Genomic DNA, 20,036 nt, shown 5'->3' on the forward strand with positions numbered 1-20,036 from the left:
GGGGGGCGGGCCCGGCGCGGCCCGGCGCGGATTGGCTGCGCGCGTGTGGAATCGGGTGATGGGAAACGCAGCCCGGCTCTCCCGTCCCCGCCTGCTCGGCGGCTTCCCCCCCGTGGCGAATGTGCTGCGCGGCGGCGGCGGCGGCGGCGGCGGGTGCTTACGCTCGCGGGGTTTGGCTGTTGCAGGCAGGAGCTGGGAGGAGGCGGCGGCGGCGGCAGCGGCAGGAGCAGCGGCGGCGGCGGCGGCAGCGGCGGCTGGGAGGCGGTGGTGACGGTGGCAACGGCAGCGTCGGGGACGATGGCGCGACTGGTGGCAGTGTGCAGGGACGGGGAGGAGGAGTTCCCCTTCGAGAGGAGGCAGATTCCCCTCTACATAGACGACACCCTCACGGTGAGCGGGCCGGGCCGGGCCGGGCCTGCCGCTCCCCTGGCAGCTGTTTGCCCTCCTCCCCCTCCCCCAGGCCGAGCGCTGCGCACAGGAGAGAGTGTGTTGCAACTCCGAGGCGAGGCCTGCTCGCCGGCAGGCCCCACAGACTCGCCTTCGCGGCGGGTTGCTGGGTAACCCTGCCGGCCCCAGCCCAGGTCTCCAAATGCACCGTGAGCCCCGCTGTCCGGGTTTGCCTTCCTCTCCGAACCCGCCTGCGGTGCCCTTTCCCCCTGGGAGGCTCTGCTGTGGCCCGAGCACGCGCCTCGGACAGGGGTTGAAGGCTCTTGGGCGTTCAGGGCCTAAGCCTTCCAGAAACCACCTACCCTCGGGGAGGCTTAATTACCTGGAAATGTCGCAGCTGCACTGCTGCCCGTACATTTCCTATTTTAACGCTGTAGCTCTCACTACAGACTCGTAATTACGGAGGACAGGGTGACATGCTCTTGCACAGTAAAGATGCCACTGAACTGATTCGCTTTCCTTGTAAGTAGTCTCCGTGCCCTGCTGCCTGGTGCATTCAAACTCCTGAAACGGTTGTGTGGCCAGGCCATGACTCTTCAGAATGGGCCTTCCTGGCATTAGTTACCTTCTGGTTTGGAGGGAACTTTTTTTTTTTTTTAAGAGTTGGTGGTAGTACAGCATTACAGACTCTCTGCCCTGTGTTGCTGTACTGTTTCCTCTAAAAGGAAATGGCAGAAATTTGAATTGAATCTGAACAGGAAATGAGTGCTGTTGCTTGCCACTCTTACTGAGAAATGAAATGATCCTTTCTGAATATTTTTGAAATCTACATTTTGATGATGCTGGAGCTCTGACATATACATCTGCCTATTTTGATACAGTGTAGCTAAGGGTTTCTCTTATCACAGTTGGCATTTTTACCATTCAAAGGTAGTTGATGAATTTTGTTGCTGAATTGTTTGCAAATATCTGCTGAGGTTTTTTTTTTTTTTTTTTTTTTTTTTTTTTTTTCAAATTTTATATAAAATGCAAGTCATTGTAGAGATAGCAGTCTGTGCCTTTCTGTTTGCCAGTCTCAGTGGAGACTTGATTGAGCTGCAGTACTTTTTGGACTAGAAGGACTAGAATGGCTATTGAATGCCTTCATTTGTTAGAACTTTTCAGGCGAAAGCATCTGCAGTTATCCTGGTGCATATTTTTTTCATGGAAAAAGGTAGATAGAGTCTGATTGTAAAGTAAGTAGAATTTATGTCTCTGCTTTAGAAATTACTTGTGTGCCTTGGTTATAGTTTCCATACTTTTTGCACTAGAAGTCTGATAGATTTGTATTTCAAAAACTAGCACTGTGATCAAATTGATGTATTTCTCACTTTCGAGACTCTGTAGAGGAAGTCATTCCTTGGCTTTTTTTCTTTCTTCCCCCTCCAACCTAAACACTTTTCTAAAACACATAGATTGAAATAGGCCTTTTATGTTTACTATCCCAGAATGGTTTTAAAGTTTTTATTGAAAAATCTGATTTGAGTATAAGATTACTCTTGAGTGTGTAATATCAGTACATTATTTGGAGCACTTAAAAATGTTAAGAGACTCTTACTGAGTCCCCTCGTACACATAATCATCTTCGATGTGACTGCCACACATTAATACATCTGTCGTACAACTTTAATTTGGCCAACTTTCGGGTGTTTTTTTACCCTGTTCTCACCACAATGATGTGACGTTCCAAAATTTCCCACAAAGATGGAACCTTGCACTGTGGTTTAATGTGGAATTTATTTTGCACTGTGTCTCGTGGTTGAATTTTGCATTTATTGTATTGTGGACTTGGAACCTAGGCAAATAAAATCTCAGTTGATTTAATTATATCAGAATAACAGTTTTTCACTTGAGAAAATGCAGTTTTTCTTTGTTTTGGAGTGGGTTTTAATCTTTAGTGAAGGAGTGAGACATTTTACTTGTCTCGGACCTTCTGCACAGTCATTGGATGTTAGGAGAATTCTTGTCATAGATTGACCATGTTTCAAGACCATTCTACCAAATACCACTTAGAGAGAGAATAGACAAAACACCTGTTGGGGGGAGGGGAGGCGGGGCAGGATAAGGCAGGTTGGTGGCAGACCTCTGTGTTTTGCACTGATCTGTTGGTAGTTTGATGGCAGTGTATGCCTATATACAGTTGGATTGAGCTTTGTTCCTAGGGTCCTGTAGGTAGTTCACTGAGAAGATATTGTGTGATGTTTGTATTAAGTACATAGTTTTAGAAGCTTGTTTGCAGCTAGCTGTTACAGTCTATTTACAATGTTTACAGTTTACAGTCAGTTACAAGTTACAGATGGGTTGTGGGGAAAACTCTAGTTGTAGTTAACCTGGCAATTGTAAATTGGATTTGTAAAATGAAAATTAAGAAGTATGTATAAGAAGCAGCAGCCTCTTTTATGTAATATGTTGTATCCACATTTAAAGATTGCTGTGGCACTCGGTTTGAGACTTGAATGCAGTGGTGATGTAGGTGTATTTGAAAAATCCCAAATGAGTACACAGGTGGACTATGTAGGAAGGTGTTAGGCTGTGTGACCAAAATGCTATTCAGTGTTGTTAGAAGTATAAAATAGCAGATTTAATACAGATTTTATTTTAGAGACATATTTAAAGAGGTAGAATTTAAAAAAAAAAATTTTTTTTTTTTTTTTTTCATTTTCTTTGAAGGCAGAAAGAGACACAGAGATCTTCCCCACTGGCTTACTCCCTAAATGCCTACAACAGTTAGGTTCTGCACTAGGCTAAATCTAGTAGCCAGGAACTTAGTTCAGGTCTCCCTGTAGTTGCCAGGGACCTAAGTATTTGAACCATCATTCTTCTATCTTCTCAGGGTGCACATTAGCAAGAAGCAGGATTGGAAGCAGAACTGGAACTTGAATCCAGGCACTCTGATATAGGGTGCAGGTGTCCCCAAGCAGCATTTATATTTATTCATTTTTATTTATTTTTTTATTTGACAGGCAGAGATAGAGAAAGGTCTTCCTTCCGTTGGTTTACTCCCCAAATGGCCGCTACAGCTGGCGCTGTGCCGATCCGAAGCCAGGAGCCAGGTGCTTCCTCCTGGTCTCCCACGCGGGTGCAGGCGCCCAAGCACTTGGGCCGTTCCCCACTGCCTTCCCGGGCCACAGCAGAGAGCTGGAGTAGAAGAGGAGCAGCCGGGATTAGAACCCGGAGCCCACATGGGATGCCGGCGCCGCAGGCGGAGGATTAACCGAGTGAGCCACGGCACCGGCCCCATCCCAAGCATCATTTTAATTGTGGCACCAAGCACCTTCCCCAAGAGTTACAGTTTTTAAGCAAGTAGTCTTCTTTTTTGTTTTTTAAATGTTTCAGTTATTTTTAAATCTACTTATAATAAAAGATTTATTTATTTGCAAGCCAGAGTTACAGAGAACACGATCTTCTATCCAGTTGTTCATTCCCCAGATGGCTGCATTGGCCTAGGATGGACCTGGTGGAAGCCAGGAAGCTAGAACTCCATCTGGGTCTCCCATAAGGGTGGCAGGGGCCTAAGCACTTGGGCCAACTTCTGTTGCTTTCCCTAGAACATTAGCAGGGAGCTGGATTGGAAGTGTAACAGCTGAGACTTGAAGTAGCACTTACATTATACTGGCATTGCAGATAATGTCTTAATGTCCTGCGCCACAGCACCAGATTTATTTATTTATTTGGAAGGGCAGAGTGACAGAAAGTGCTCAGATATGAAATGCCGGCATTAAGAAGTAGAAGTTTGGCCGGCGCCGTGGCTCAACAGGCTAACCCTCTGCCTAGCGGCACCCGGTTCTAGTCCCGGTCGGGGCGCCGGATTCTGTCCCGGTTGCCCCTCTTCCAGGCCAGCTCTCTGCTATGGCCCAGGAGTGCAGTGGAGGATGGCCCAGGTGCTTGGGCCCTGCATCCAATGGGAGACCAGGAGAAGCACCTGTATCCTGGCTTCGGATTAGCCTGGTGCGCCGGCCACAGTGCGCCAGCCACGGCAGCCATTGGAGGGTGAACCAATGGCAAAGGAAGACCTTTCTGTCTCTCTCTCACTGTCCACTCTACCTGTCAAAAAAAAAAAAGAAGTAGAAGCTTAACCCACTGTACGGCAGTGCTGTCCCCCGCCCCCCCCCCCCCACGCCTTTAAAAAGATTTTATTTATTTATTTTAAAGACAGAGTAACAGGGAGAGTGAGCTTCTGGCTTCTGGTTCTCTTTTTTTAAAGATTGATTTATTTATTTGAAAGTCTGAGTTACAGACTTTCAGAGAAGGAGAGGTAGAAAGAGAGAAAGGTCTTCATCCGCTGGTTCACTCCCCAAATGGCCACAACGTCTGGAGCTGTGCCATTCAGGAGCTGCTTCTGGATCTCCCACACAGGTACAGGGCCTAAGGGAGCCATCTTCTACTGCTTTTCCAGGCCATAGAAGAGAGCTGGATGAGAAGTAGACCAGCCAGGACTCGAACCGGTGCCTATATGGGATGCCAGCACTGCAGGTGGTGGCTTTACCCACTACACCACAGTGCCGGTTCTTTCTGGTTCATTCTTGAGTGGTGACAACAGCTAGGGCTGTTCCAAGCTGAAGCCAGGAGCCCAGAACGCCATCCTAGTCTCCCACATTAGGTGGCAGGGGCCCAAGCGTTTGGGCCGTCTTCCACTGCTTTCCCAGTCACACTAGGGAACTGGACAGGAAGTAGAACAGCTACTTAAAGAATCAAAATATATACTTTTTATACTCTTGAAAAGCGATTTCACAAGAAATTGTCTGGTGCTTTCCCTGTAGTGCAGCATGTTAAGCTGTGGCTCTGGATGCCTACTTCTCATGTCAGAGTGCCTGTTTTTTTCTTTTTATTTGAAAGAGTTAGAGAAGAGGGGGTCGGGTCATCCATCCACTGGTTCACTCCCCCCAGAACTGGGCTAGGCCAAAGCCAGGAGCTTCTTTCACGTCTCCCACGCGGGTACAGAAGCCCAAGGACTTGGGCCATCTTCCACTGCTTTCCCAGGCCATAGTGGAGAGCTGGATCGGAAGTGGAACAGCCGGGACTCGAACAGGTGCCCATATGGGATGCCGGCACTGCAGGTGGCGGCTTTACCCGCTATGCCACAGCGCCGGCCCCAAAGTGCCTGATTTTGAGTTCTGGCTCCCTATAGCCAGATCTGATCCAGCTTCCTGCTAAAGTACCTGGGAGGCAGCAAGTGATGATCGGAGTATTTGGATCCCTGCCACCCAGCCTCAGCTCAGCTGTTCCAGACATTTGGAGAGTGAACCAGTAGGTGGAAGATATGTCCCTCCTCCTCTCCCTCTCTCTTCTGGCACTCTCCCCTTCAAGTAAATAAATCAGTCTTTTAAAAAAACCAATTTGCGGGCTGGCACTGTGGCACAGCGGGTTAATGCCTGGCCTGAAGCGCCAGCATCCCATATGGGTGCCGGTTCTAGTCCCGGCTGCTCCTCTTCCAGTCCAGCTCTCTGCTGTGGCCAGGGAGGGCAGTGGAGGATGGCCCAAGTGCTTGGGCCCCTGTACCCCATGGGAGACCAGGAGGAAGCACCTGGCTCCTGGCTTCAGATCAGCGCAGTGTGCTGGCCGTAGCGGCCATTTGGGGGGTGAACCAACGGAAGGAAGACCTTTCTCTCTGTCTCACTGTCTAGTTCTACCTGTCAAATAAGTTAAAAAAATATATATATATAGGGGCTGGTGCTGTGGCACAGTGGATTAAAGCCCTAGTTCGAGTCCTGGCTGTTCCACTTCCTATCTGGCTCCCTACTAATGCACCTGGGAAAGCAGTGGAGAATGGCCCAAGTTCTTGAGCCCCTGCACCCACGTGAGAGACACGGAAGAAGCTCCTGCCTTTGAATTGGCCCATTTCTGGCCGTTGCGGCCATTTGGGGAGTGAACCAGCAGATGGAAGGCCTTTTTTTCTGTCTCTGCCTCTCTCTGTAACTCTGTTTTTCAAATAAATAAAATAAACCTTTAAAAAGAAAATAAGAATAAATAATCTATAAATCTTTACATAAGAATTTGTTCTCAAATTTGGATATAGAGTTTTTGACTGAAAGGGTAAGAACCTTTTATAAAGTTGAAATGTGCTTCCATATTGCTATAATATTACTGGGTTAAAGTTTACCCTTGTAATTCATACTACTATGAATGAACTACAAACTGGTAACTTTTTTTTAAAAAAGAGACTTTATAAAACATAATGAACGGTAACCTGTCCACTTGGGGATTTGTGGTTGCATTTGTTAAAAGCTTAGCATGTAATGTTTTCTTTCAGCTCTTTATTTAACCCTTAATTTTACCAGGAGTCATAGATGTTACAAATAACTGCAGATGAAATACAAGAGTAAAACCAAAATGACAGTGATTTTTATAAATACAAACTTAATATCATTGGTTAGAGTTTGTGAGAATGGGCTAAAAACGGATTTTTTTTTGTAGTTGGGAAAAACCAGGACAGATACTTAAGAGGGCATGTGGGTAACAAATTCAATAAACTTTATGAAGCAGTAATTGCAGCCCAGTGACTCGATCTATTTTTGGTTGGCTGTGGACAGGTAACTTCATCATAAAGCTGTACATGAATGATTCTTTGTGATACCTCACCTGAAATACCTTACAAGACTGTCTTCATTTAGGTAACCTGGAGTCTGATGACTTAGTCAAGGAAGTAGTTTTAAAGAATGAGGGATTTAAGGCCGGCGCCGCGGCTCAACAGGCTAATCCTTTGCCTGTGGCCACCGGCACACCGGGTTCTAGTCCCGGTTGGGGCTCCAGATTCTGTCCCGGTTGTCCCTCTTCCAGGCCAGCTCTCTGCTGTGGCCAGGGAGTACAGTGGAGGATGGCCCAAGTGCTTAGGCCCTGCACCCCATGGGAGACCAGGAGAAGCACCTGGCTCCTGGCTTCGGATCAGCGCGGTATGCCTGCCGCAGTAGCCATTGGAGGGTGAACCAATGGCAAAGGAAGACCTTTCTCTCTGTCTCTCTCTCTCACTATCCACTCTGCCTGTCAAAAAAAAAAAAAAAAAAAAAAAAAAGAGGGATTTATTTGGAAGTCAGAGTTACACAGAGGAGAGGCAGAGAGAGAGGTCTTCCACCCGCTGGTTCACTCCCCAATTGGCTGCAACGGCTAGAGCTGCACTAATCTGAAGCCAGGAGCTTCTTCTGCATCTCCCACATGGGTGCAGGGGCCCAAGGACTTGGGCCATCCTCTGCTGCTTTCCCAGGCCATAGCAGAGAGTGGGATAGGAAGTGGAGCAGCCGGGTCTCAAAGCAGTGCCCATATGGAATGCTGGCGCTTCAGGCCAGGGCATTAACCTGCTGTGCCACAGCCCAGCCCCTGAATTAACGTTTCTTAAAACATTAAAAACACAGTGATTCACCAGAAAACAGTAAGGCAAAAACCCCTCCCCTTAGTGTTTGAAAGGTGGGGAAAGAGTAACTAGTGTGAATGCAGTCTCTAGCTAGGTACTGTAGAGTTAAGTACAAGAGCAAATGTTATATTATCAACCTAGTGAAGCCCAGCAAAGACAGTAATAGATTGAATCATTTATCTATACTACTTAAGTAAAGGAATTTTTTTTTTTTTTTAAAGATTTATTTGGTTAAAGCCCCTGCCTACAGCGTCAGAATCCCATACGGGTGCTGGTTTGAGTTCTGGCTGCTCTACCTTTTTTTTTTTTTTTTTTTTTTTTTTTTTTAATTTATTTTATTTATTTGAAAGAGTTACAGAAAGAGGTAGAGACAGAGAGGTCTTCCATCCGCTGGTTCACTCCCCAGATGGCCACAATGGCCAAAGCTGCACGGATCTGGAGCCAGGAGCGTCTTCTGGGTCACCCATGTGGGTGCAGGAGCCCAAGGACCTGGGCCATCTCCTACTGCTTTCCCAGAGCTGCACCGATCCAGAGCCAGGAGCTTCTTCTGGGTCTCCCACAAAGGTGCAGGGGCCCAAGGACCTGGGCCATCTTCTGCTCTCGCAGGCTATAGCAGAGAGCTGGATCAGAAGTGGAGCAGCCAGGACTTGAACCGGTACCCATATGAAATGCCGGTGCTTCAGGCCAGGGCTTTAACCCACTGCGCCATAGCGCCAGCCCCTGACTGCCCTGCTTCTGTTCCAGCTCCCTGCTAATGCTCCTGGGAAAACAGTAGAGAGGAAGGCCCAAGTCCTTGGGCCTTTGCACCCACGTGAGAGACCTGGAGGAAGCTCCTGGCTTTGGATCAGCCCAGCTCCAGTTGTTGCAGACATTTGGGGAGTGAAGCAGGAGATGGAAAACCTCTAACTCTCTGTCTCTACCTCTTTGTAACTCTTTCAAATAGAAAAAAAGGGAGAAGAGAGAGACAGAACTTCTATCTTCTGGTTCACTTCTTGAATGGCCACAATAGCTGGAACTGTTCCAAGCTGAAGCCAGGAGCCCAGAACTCCATCCTAGTCTCTCACGTTGGGTGGCAGGGGCCCAAGCATTTGGGCCACCTTCCACTGCTTTCCTAGGCACATTAGCAGGGAGCTAAATCAGAAGTGGAGCAGCCAGGATTCAAACTGGCCTTCACGTGGGATGTTGGCACTGCAGGCAGTGGCTTAATCTGCTACACTACAACACCGGCCCAAAGGAAATAATTTTAAATGAGTGTTTGTAAATTTTAACATTGTTGATTTAAAGAAATTTTAAAGCCGGAGTTGCAGAGACAGACACACCTTTGCCTCTTTCCCAGGGGCATTAGCAAGAAGCTGGATTGGAAGTACAGTAGCCTACTGGCATTGCAGGCAGCAACTTAACCCACTTAACTGACTTAACCCTATTTATTTGTTAATGAAGCCTCAGTGTATTGTTAGAACAAGCATATTTCAAGTTTCTCATTTCTAATGTGGAGGGAAGGAATGGTGACCTCACTTAAGGGAGTAGTGGTGTTGGTTTTAGATGAAAGGATCTAAGACCATATTCAACCAAGTGGGATTTCTTTTGTTTTTGCCTCAAATTGGTCTCTTTATCCTGATTTCACTCTTTGGGTATGTAGGAGTTTGTGGCTCTTATCTGGAAATATTTGTTCTAGCACAGTGTCTTCGCTATCTTTAAAATTGTTTTAGTTAAGAAGATACATGTATTGTGCTTTATTTCATTGTTCTAAAGGCATATATTTTAACATTTCTGAAATTCGGTTGCTCTGATAGCATTTTTCTGTTAAAATGACTCTTTACTTGATGATATATGATACTTAAAATCTGATGTCACAGTTAAGTGAATATGCTCATTTCCAATTCCCATTATCTGACATCTTGAAACATCCTCAAGTTTCAAATCCCTCTTTGATAGTGATTTTTAAAAAAATATTTGTTGAAAAAAAAAAAAGAAAAAAATATTTGTTGATTTGAAAGGCAGAGTTAGAGTACGTTCCAGAGAGATGTCTTCCATTCCCTGGTTCACTCAGCAAATGGCTGAAACAGCCAGGGCTGGGCCAGGCCAAAGCCAGGAGCTTCTTTGGGGTCTCCCATGTGGGTGGTAGGGATCCAGGCACTTGGGCCATCTTCTGCTGCTTTCTCAGTCACATAAGCAGGGAGCAGAAGTGGAGCAGCCAGGACTCAAACCAAATGCTCATAGGGAATTGCCAGCATTGTAGGCAGCAGCTTAATCCACTGTTTCAAACACTGGCCCAATACATTTTTTTAAAAATATTTATTTGCTTATAAATTGGATAGAGCAACAGAAAGATCACTTGCTTGTTCACTCACCAAATGGCTGCAACAGCCAGGTCTGGGCCAGGCCAAAGCCAGGAGCCAGGAACTCCATCTAGGTCTCCCATATGGGTGACAGAGCCCAAATACTTGTGCCTTCATTGACTGCCTTCCCAGGCACATTAGCAGGAAGCTGAATTAGAAGTGAAACAGCCAAGACTCCAGCTGGTATTCCATATGGAATGCCCTGATGCAAGCATCTGCTTACGACTGTGCCAACCCCTGGCTGTGAATTTTGATAGTTGAATAAATACCTCAGTGTGTCCTTTTTGTCCCTAATTAGAGCAGACATTTTCTGTGTGTTCCATCCTGTTCTGGATATAGAACATAGATATTGTTTAAGAATTATTTGAGAATGAGACTGAGAGATAGAGAGAGCTCCCATCCTCTGTTCCGTTTTTTCTAAATGCTCACAGTGGCCAGGGCTGGAGCCAGGAACTAAGAACTCAATTCAGGTCTCCCACATTGGTGACAGTAATACAGTCCTTTGAGCTATCACCACTGCACACTGAGGCCTACATTAGCAGGAAGCTGGAGTGAAGACCCATAGCCAAGAAAAACTCAGGTACTTTGATATGGGGTACAGGTGTCTAAAACCACTAGGTCAAACACTGTCCCATATGTACATTAAAAACAAAACAAAACAAAACAAAACCTTGAAGATGTACATGTATTCCATAGCTACAAAGAATAACTGAAAGTGGGGCCAGCATTGTGGGATAGTGGTTTAAGCTGCTGCCTACAATGCCAGCATCCCATGGGGCGCTGGTTTGAGGCCTGGCTGCTCCACTTTTGATCCAGCTCCCTGCTAATGTACCTGGGAAAGCAGCAGAGGATGGTCTAAGTCTTTGGGCCCCTGTACTCATGTCGGGGACTCTGAAGAAGCTCCTGGCTTAGAAGCTCCTGGCTTCTGTCTGGCCCAGCCCCAGTTTCTGCAGCCATTTGGGGAATGAACCAGCTGATGGAAGACTCTTTCTCTCTCTCTCTCTGCAACTCTGCCTTTCTAATAAATAAATCTTAAAAAAAAAAATAACCTGAAAGTAAAATTATTTTCCTTTCTAAAAGGATGTTAGTGGCCACGAACACTTGCAAATACAATTCTATAACAGTTCTGTGAGATACACGTTAGAAAGTATTATATAATCTTGTTTTACAAATAAGGAAACGGAGGGGCTGGCATTGTGGCATAGCTGGTTAAACCTCTGCCTGTGATGCCGGCATCCCATATGGGAGCTGGTTCAAGTCCCAGATGTTCCATTTTCAATCCAGCTCCCTGCTGATGTATCTGAGAAAGCAGTGGAAGATAGTCCAAGTGCTTGGGCCCCTGCACCCACATGAGAGACCAGGAAGAAGCTCCTGGCTTCAATCTGGCCCTTCCCCAGCCATGTGGCCGTTTGGAGAATAAACCAGAGGATGGATGTTCTCTCTGTCTCTCCCTCTTCGTCTCTGTCGCTGTCTCTGTAATTCTGACTTTCAAATAAATAAATATTTTTAAAAGTAAGGAAATGGACTTACTTCCCGAGAATTACGATAAATTGTTTGTCAGAGCTTGGATTTTTTGTTTTGTTTTATTAGAGTTACAGAGAGAGAGAGAGATAGAAAGATCTTCCCTCTGATGGTTCACTCCCCAAAAGGCCACCATGGCTGGCACTGCATCGATCTGAAGCCAGGAGCCAGGCGCTTCCTCCTGGTCTCCCATGCGGGTGCAGGGCCCAAGCACTTGGGCCATCCTCCACCGCCCTCCTGGGCCACAGCAGAGAGCTGGCCTGGAAGAGGAGCAACCGGAACTAGAACCCGGTGCCCATATGGGATGCTGGCGCTGCAGGTGGAGGGTTAGCCATGTGAGCCACGGTGCCGGCCTCCAGAGCTTGGATTTGAACTCCTGCCTGACTTCACTGTCCTTGCTCCTAATGACTATGCCATTCTGACTTTAGAAACTTGTATACTTAGAGTTTTATGAACGTTTTTGTAGGGAAGGGGGCAAATCTGGGATTTGGGGTCTGTTTTTGACCTATGAGTTCATAAAGTAGGCCATATCAGTTGGAAGAAGGTGAAATAAATGATTTCTGTTCTCTTTGCTTTTTAAGATGGTGATGGAATTTCCTGACAATGTGTTAAATCTCGATGGGCATCAAAATAATGGTGCACAGCTAAAGCAGTTCATTCAGGTAATAGCTTTTAAAACATCAGTGCTTTCAGTGGTGTGTGTGTATGTGTATGTGTATAAATGTGTGTGAAGAGTCATTTAAAGTTCCTCTGCAAATAGTTTGTTTCACCTAGAGTTCACTAAGTCTTCAGGTTGTGCTGACGTTGCTTTCTCTTTTACTGTTGCTACAGTGAGTATGGTTACGTGAGTTCTGGACCTGTTGTGTGAAAGAGAGTTGGTGGTATTGTGGTATTATGTTAACATTCTGTGTGTCAATAGGACTCTTTAATTTTACCAGACCATCTTTCACAGTTTTTAACAGATAGGGTACACAACTATTCATTAAAAACTTGTAGATTTTCTTCTGTAGTAATTGTTTTGCTTAAGTTAAAAAAAAATTAATCTTGTATGGTAAACTAATTTTCATTGAATTCCTGAGAAATGAGACATCTTTTAAATACACTTAAGATATAGAAGGTAACTTGTTAATTTACTGGAAGACTATTTCTGCCTTTAGAGAAAAAATGATATATAAATGGTGAATTTTTTTTCTTTGTATAAATGCTGAATGTTTTAGTGAATCTGGAAGTGTCGAATGTAGTATAACCATAACTCCATCAGGTAGAAGTTACTGGAGTTTTGTTCATTTCTCTGCAGCCATGGTTCTCAGTCACTTTTCTGCCTTATTATAACCAACAGATAACAGTATATTAGTTATTCACTGCAGGCTCCTACATAGTTAAGATAGGCCTTGTTTTACCCACTAATCATAATACACCTGTCCAAACCTCCAGGTTGAGAATTGCTGTTCTACATGATCATTGTCCTGACTTGACTCATAGTGTGAATTATGTGTCTATTTTGAGAGTGCCAGGTTTAATACTTAGTGAACAAGCCCTGAATTTCCAGATGCAGGGCATCCTTTTGTGATGCTGGGGTACATACTGCTTAGTGTTGGCATCCTAAGCAGAATTTCTTATACCCTGGATTCTGAATTAGGGAGTTTTATGAAATAAACTCGGTATAGCATGGACAAGATGCGATTGCCTTGATTTTCTGCTTCACTTGCAGATACCAGGGTCAAACCCCGCTCAGACTGTACTAGGAACCAATAGTAGTGAAAAGAACTTTTATGTCTTAAAAGTCTCTTAATTTTTCTTTCTCTTTTTCTCAGCGACATAGTATGCTTAAGCAACAAGACCTGAGTATTGCCATGGTGGTTACATCACGTGAAGTCTTAAGTGCACTTTCTCAGCTTGTCCCGTGTGTTGGATGTCGGCGCAGTGTGGAGCGCCTCTTTTCCCAGCTTGTAGAGTCTGGAAATCCTGCTCTTGAACCACTGACAGTAGGGCCCAAGGGAGTCCTATCTGTAACCCGAAGTTGCATGACAGATGCAAAGAAGCTTTATACGTTATTTTATGTACATGGGTAGGTATAAGCATTTAAGAGAAAGTGAGTTTAAGTTTTTAAACAGCTTGATGACAGTGGCAGCTGTCTTTTTTTTTTTTTTTTTTTTTTTTTTTAATTTGGGGCAAAGATGTGTCCAATTTTATTTTGTGATTTGTTGGTGAATGTAAAGTTGTGCTTGTGTTGAGGGAGATAGTAACAAGTAATCTGTTAGGTACTTATCATACTGATAAGTTAGGGGGGAAAGAGGATAGAATTAAATATGAAGGGTAATCAGGGAATGCCTTTCTGATAAAATGACTTTGAATATTACTTAAATGAAGAGAGTAGGGAGCCATGTACAAATAGCTAGAGGAAGGGGGAGAAGAAACAAGCAATGGGTTAGAGGTGGTGAGTTTTTTTTTTTGTTTTTTTTTTTTTTTTTTGTTATGACACATCTGAGGAATAGCAAGAAAACTGTTATGGCTGGAACCAGATAAATGAAGGAAACAGTAATAGAAGATCCTGAGATCTTCTGTTTTTACTTGTAGTGAGATTAGAAGCTTTGGGAGAGTTCTGAGCAGATGAATGTGATACAATCTGACTTGAAGTTCGGCTTACTCTGACTTCTGTACTGAGAGTAAAGTGTAGGGAGGCAAGGAGTGTACACAGGCAGGGCAGGGGGAGCACAGAAACAGGGTCTGTAATGATCAGTGGGGCAGGTGATGGGGAAGTGGGCCAGAGGAATGGCCATGCAGACAATGAGAAATGGTAGAATCTTGGACATATTTTGAGGAATGAGCCAACAAGTTTTTGGATAGATTGGTCACAAGAGAAGGTGTGAAGAATGATTGTTAATTTGTGGTCTGTAAGACAGACATGATTTCTGTGTACTGAAATGGACAAGACTGAGGGTAGCAATTTTTCAGAGCTCACTTTTGGTTATGTAAGTGAGAGACCAGTTGGGCATTCAAGAAGAGTTCAGAGAAAGCTGGCCTAGAGCTATAAACTTGTGTCATTTAATGACTTTAAACAGGAAAGGAAAAGTGGTCTAGGGACCAAACCTAGAGGTTTTCCTATTTAGAGGAGATGGGGGCCCCCCTTTGGGAGGTTTTTTTTTTTTTTTTTTTTTTTTTAAGATCTATTTATTTATTAGAGAGGCAGAGAGAGAGAGGGAGAGAGAGAGGGAGAGAGGTCTTCCATCTACTGTTTTACTCCCCAAATGACCACAACAGCTGGATCTGGGTCGATCCGAAGCCAGGAGTCAGGAGTTTGTTCCAGGTCTCCCATGTTGCTGCAGGGGCCCCAGGACTTCGACCATCTTCTACTGCTTTCCCAGGCCATAGCAGAGAGTTGGATCAGAAGTAGAGCAGCCGGGCTTGAACTGGCACCCATATGGGATGCTGGCACTGCTGGTGGTGGCTTTACCTACCACAGCACAGGGCCTGCACTGGGAGTTGTTTTGTTTTGTTTGATTATTTGAAAGTCATGAGTTACAGAGAAGAAGAGAGAGAGCTTAAAAAAACTTCCATCAGCTGGCTCACTCTCTAGATGGCCGCAACAGCCAGGGCTGGGCCAGGCTGAAGCCAGAGGCCAGGAGATTTCATCTAGGTTTCCCATGTGGATGGCAAGGGACCAAGAATTTGGGGTCCCTCCTACTACTTTCCCAGGCCATCAGCAGGGAGCTGGATCCTAAGTGGAACAGCTAGGTCACAAACCAGCACCCATATGGTATGCTGGCATCACAGGCTGCAGCTTTACCTTCTGTGCCACACTGCTGACCCTGGACTTTGGAGTTTTGTTCTGCCTGGAAAAAGAAGCCTTGGAAGTTTTTGACCAGAGAAATCACGTAATCTGATCAGTGTTTGAGAGAGCCTCTCCCTTGGAGCCGGCCCTGGGGCATGTAAAGGCACGTCCTGCAATGCTGGCATCCCATATCGGCACTGGTTCTTGTCCTGGCTGCTCTACTTCCAATCCAGTTCCCTGCTAATGTGCCTTGGAAAGCAGCAGAGGGTGGCCCAAGTGCTTGGCTCCTCCACCCACGTGGGTTACCTGGATGAAACTCCTGATCATGGCTTTGGCCTGCCTCTCCTTCTCTCTCTGTGTAACTCTGACTTTCAAGTAAATAAATTAAAAAGTTAAAAAATTTTAGCATTTATATAAAGCTTTCATTAATGGCTCATCAAGAATAGTATTTATTTATTTTTAGACAATTTATTTGACAGGTAGAGTCACAGACAGTGAGAGAGACAAAGAGAAGGGTCTTCCTTTTCTGTTGGTTCACTCCCCAAATGGCCACCACGGCCGGAACTGTGCCGATCCAAAGCCAGGAGCCAGGTGCCTCCTCCTGGTCTCTCATGCGGGTGCAGGCGCCCAAGCACTTGGGCCATCCTCCACTGCCTTCCCGGGCCACAGCAGAGAGCTGGACTGGAAGAGGAGCAGCCGGGACTAGAACCCAGAGCCCACATGGGATGCTGGCGCCGCAGGCGGAGGATTAACCAAGTGAGCCATGGAGCCAGCCCCTATTTATTTATTTTTAAAGGTTTATTTGAGAGGCAGTGATAGAGAGGGGTCTTTCAACTGTTGGTTCACTCCTGAAAAGGCCTCAGTGTCTGGAACTGGGCTGATTAGGAGCCACGAGCTTCTTCTGGGTCTCCCATGTGGGTTCAGGGGTCCAAGGACCTGGACCATCTTAACGCTGCTTTCCCAGGTGCATTAGTAGAGAGCTAGGTAGGAAGTGGAGCAACCGGGACTTGAACTGGTGCCCATAAGGGATTTTTGGGGGCTGGCATCGTGGCTCACTTGGTTAATCCTCCATCTGCAGCACCGGCATCCCATATGGGCACCAATTCTAGTCCCAGTTGCTCCTCTTCCAGTCCAGCTCTCTGCTGTGGCCCGGGATGGCGGTGGAGGATGGCCTAAGTGCTTGGGCGCCTGCGTGAGAGACCAGGAGGAAGCACCTGGCTCCTGGCTTCAGATCGGTGCAACGCTGGCCATAGCGGCTGTTTGGGAAGTAAACCAACGGAAGGAAACAGACCTCCCTCTCCCTCTCACTGTCCCTCCCCTCCCCTCCATCTCTCTCTCTCTCTCTTTCTCTCTCTCACTCTCACTCTCTCACTGTCTGTAACTCTGCCTGTCAAATAAAAAAAGGGAGGATTTGGGCACTGCAGGAGGCGGCTTTACCTGCTGTGGTACAGCGCCAGCCCTAAAGATATTATATATTCGGATGTTTAGGAAAAGAAAGATGACTGAGAATCATGTAGCAGTTAGCTCTAAAATACTAGAGTGCTAGGCGTTCTGGGGATGAGTGAGAAAGATGCTGTGTGGAAAAAAAGAGTATAAGGGCCGGTGCCGCAGCTCACTAGGCTAATCCTCCGCCTTGAGGCGCCGGCACACCGGGTTCTAGTCCCGGTCGGGCCACCAGATTCTGTCCCGGTTGCCCCTCTTCCAGGCCAGCTCTCTGCTGTGGCCTGGGAGTGCAGTGGAGGATGGCCCAAGTGCTTGGGCCCTGCACCCCATGGGAGACCAGGAGAAGCACCTGGCTCCTGCCATTGGATCAGCGCGGTGCACCGGCCGCAGCGCGCCTACCGCGGCGGCCATTGGAGGGTGAACCAACGGCAAAGGAAGACCTTTCTCTCTGTCTCTCTCTCTCACTGTCCACTCTGCCTGTCAAAAAGAAAAAAAATAATAAAAAGAAAAAAAAAAGAAAAAAGAGTATAAGGTAAGCCTGTCAACTATTTTTGACAGACTGGGAAAGGAGAAGGAGGATGAATATAGACTTTTTGGGTTTAGAATTTGTCCAATGAGAAATTTTCAAGGTAGATTTTATACAAACTTGAATATACATCAAACTCTTAAAAGTTTATTTTTAATTAGGTCCAAACTCAATGACATGATAGATGCTATTCCAAAAAGTAAGAAGAACAAAAGATGTCAGTTGCACTCCTTAGATACGCACAAGCCAAAACCTTTGGGGTAAGTAGAATTGAATACCAAGATACTTTGTCATAATTAAGATTACAAATGTTGATCATAATGTTTAAAAAAATGCATTGCTAGTTTTAATTCATTAATTTATTACTGTCTATGACATGGGTCAAATGATTGTGTCTTTATTCTGTAGGCCTTTCTGCATTGAGACATAGAGGGTCTTAAAATTGATTTGGTTTTAATTTTTTTCCCTATATTAAATATGTTTTAGAGTAAGAGGGTTGAGATATTTGTGTGAATGTTTGTTACTAATATTAAGATTTTCAAAGTAGTGATATCATTCTTTGTATCATAGTCATAATGTATAAATTATTTTTCTTTCTCATCTCTATCCATAATACTTTAACAAGGATATTTTAAAAATCTTGAATCATGTATAGCAATGTGTCTTTATGTAACTAATTTGCAGTTTTCTTGTTGGTTAGGTGCTACAGTGTCCAAGGCCAGTGCCAGAATGTGCCCTACAAAATTGCTTGGGGGTGGGGATGGTAAGGAGAAACCATGGAATTTGAAGGGAATTTCTAAGAAGTAACATTTTTTTTCTAAGAGAATGAGATGATACAAAACTATACTTCTGAATTAATTTTAAGTTAATTTTTTGAGCAACTCATTGGTGTCAGGTGGCACCATTGTTATATAGACATTTTCTTCCCTAATAGAAAGACCTGGATGATTAAGTGGTGGTATGTTTATCTCCTAGCAAGCTTGTTTTGTTTAATTTTTTTTCCTGTATTATGAAATAAAAAAAAAAAACTTATAAAAATTTTGCTTTGACTATTGTCAAACACAGAAAAGTCTAAAGACTATACAAATGGAGAACTGTGTACCTTCACCCAGATTTAGCTGTTACCGATTTACCACATTGATTTCATTTATCTACCTTTTTATTTGCTTGAGTATTTTAAAGCAAATCTGAAACGTCATGTATTCTACATTTGTCCACATCTCTAAATACAGGGACATTTTCTTTTATAACCTCACTGTCATTAAAACACATAACAAGTTGAACTGTAATACTCTAACACCCAGTTCATATTCACATTTCCCTTGTCTCTTTAGTGTCCTTTTACATTGATTGATTTGATCAGGATTCAGAGAAGAACCACACTTTACATGATTTCTAACTGTAGAAGTATTCTGAAGCCAGTAAAGCTCTATACAGCCTAAAGTAGTTTTCTGAGGATAGTTATTGTTTACATACCTGATTTATTAATATATTCAGAGAATTTCTGACTGTTTAAATGCAAAGTTCAGTGTGATTTTCTTGTTAGAGAACAGCCTATTTACTGAAGGCACAGAATAGTAGTATGGTGTAGTGAGAGCCTGCCTTGTGCTTGTTATGTGAGTTCTTCATTGAGGTAGAACACAGTGGGTACCCAAACGTCTTACACGTTTGTACTATTGCTGCCTGCCCTTCCACCTTGGCTCTTAAGTCCATCTTTTGTTTTGTCTTCAGTGATTTTGCCTTGTTCATAGTTACCTATTAAATTGATGGCTGGCTGTGTTTTCGTATCTTTTTTAAGTTAAAAAGGCAGCAAACCTTCATAGACTTCACAGACTCTTCCTACATCTACAGTCCTACTACATGGGTAGTCAAATGTTTTAGAAGATTGCTGAGTATGGAATCAGTATGAATGAAGTTATTAGTTTATTTGAAGCAGTATTGCTTGACGAAGGTAGCTTCAGTTATTCCCACATGCTATATGGATAGCAGGCCAGTTTACATAATCAAGACTCCTCCAACTTGGCTGCTCTTTCCACTGTTAACTCCTCATCTCTGCCCTTTTTTGTTTAAGTTTTCTTCAGGTAAGGTATGATACAGTTGATTAGTTTTCTGCCTAATAAATACCAGCGGTCCAGGTCACCCTTTTTGGGAGTTTTCTCATATCCACCCGTAAAACTAGGTTATTGTCTTGTCTGGGAGTAAATTTGAGGTCCAACGGAAAGGTCTACACCAAGGTTGTAGGATTGGAGCTGATAATACTGGATTGTTTTAGAGAACAATATATAAGATCAGCTAAAGAGAAAGAGTAAAAAGAGAAGTGTTCAAATTAATGGTGGAAAAGAAGCCAGGAAAGACACTTGAGAAAGAGAGACCAGGTAGATAGGAAGAAGCAGAAGTACAGTTGTGTTCCGAGGTGGTCTGATCAGCGATGTTGATGTTGCTGAGTCATTGAGGACTCAAAAGTGGACATTGGGTTTGGCAACACTGTGATACTTGGTTATCTCCATGAGCAGAGCTAGTGGTTGAGTTAAAGCAGAATCCTGATTGGTGTGGATCGGAAAGTATGCATTGTAACATTGTAATGGGTTAAGCTGTGAATGGAAAGTACTGGAATAGAACGAGGAAATGGAAAGGCTACTTTTCCCAATGCTTGATTTCATAGGA

General features: G+C 44.6%; 1 protein-coding gene across 5 annotated transcripts in view; it reads left to right on the plus strand.

The window, feature by feature from the left end:
- The first annotated feature begins 205 nt into the window (after positions 1 to 205).
- GGNBP2 (gametogenetin binding protein 2) overlaps positions 206 to 20,036 on the plus strand; it is a 39,564-nt gene continuing 19,733 nt past the window's right edge. For 2 of the 5 annotated variants that reach the window (XM_062175469.1, XM_062175470.1), the window contains exons 1-4: positions 215 to 390; positions 12,213 to 12,293; positions 13,446 to 13,699; positions 17,534 to 17,632. In XM_062175469.1, coding sequence (XP_062031453.1) covers positions 298 to 390; positions 12,213 to 12,293; positions 13,446 to 13,699; positions 17,534 to 17,632 — 527 coding nt within the window. In that variant the 5' untranslated portion in view covers positions 215 to 297. Of the gene's footprint in view, positions 391 to 12,212; positions 12,294 to 13,445; positions 13,700 to 17,533; positions 17,633 to 20,036 lie in introns of all 5 variants that reach the window. The other 3 variants (XM_062175468.1, XM_062175466.1, XM_062175467.1) reach the window with 3 other exon arrangements.

This window comes from Lepus europaeus, chromosome 18 (genome assembly GCF_033115175.1).
Source record: "Lepus europaeus isolate LE1 chromosome 18, mLepTim1.pri, whole genome shotgun sequence".
Lineage (NCBI taxonomy): Eukaryota > Metazoa > Chordata > Mammalia > Lagomorpha > Leporidae > Lepus > Lepus europaeus.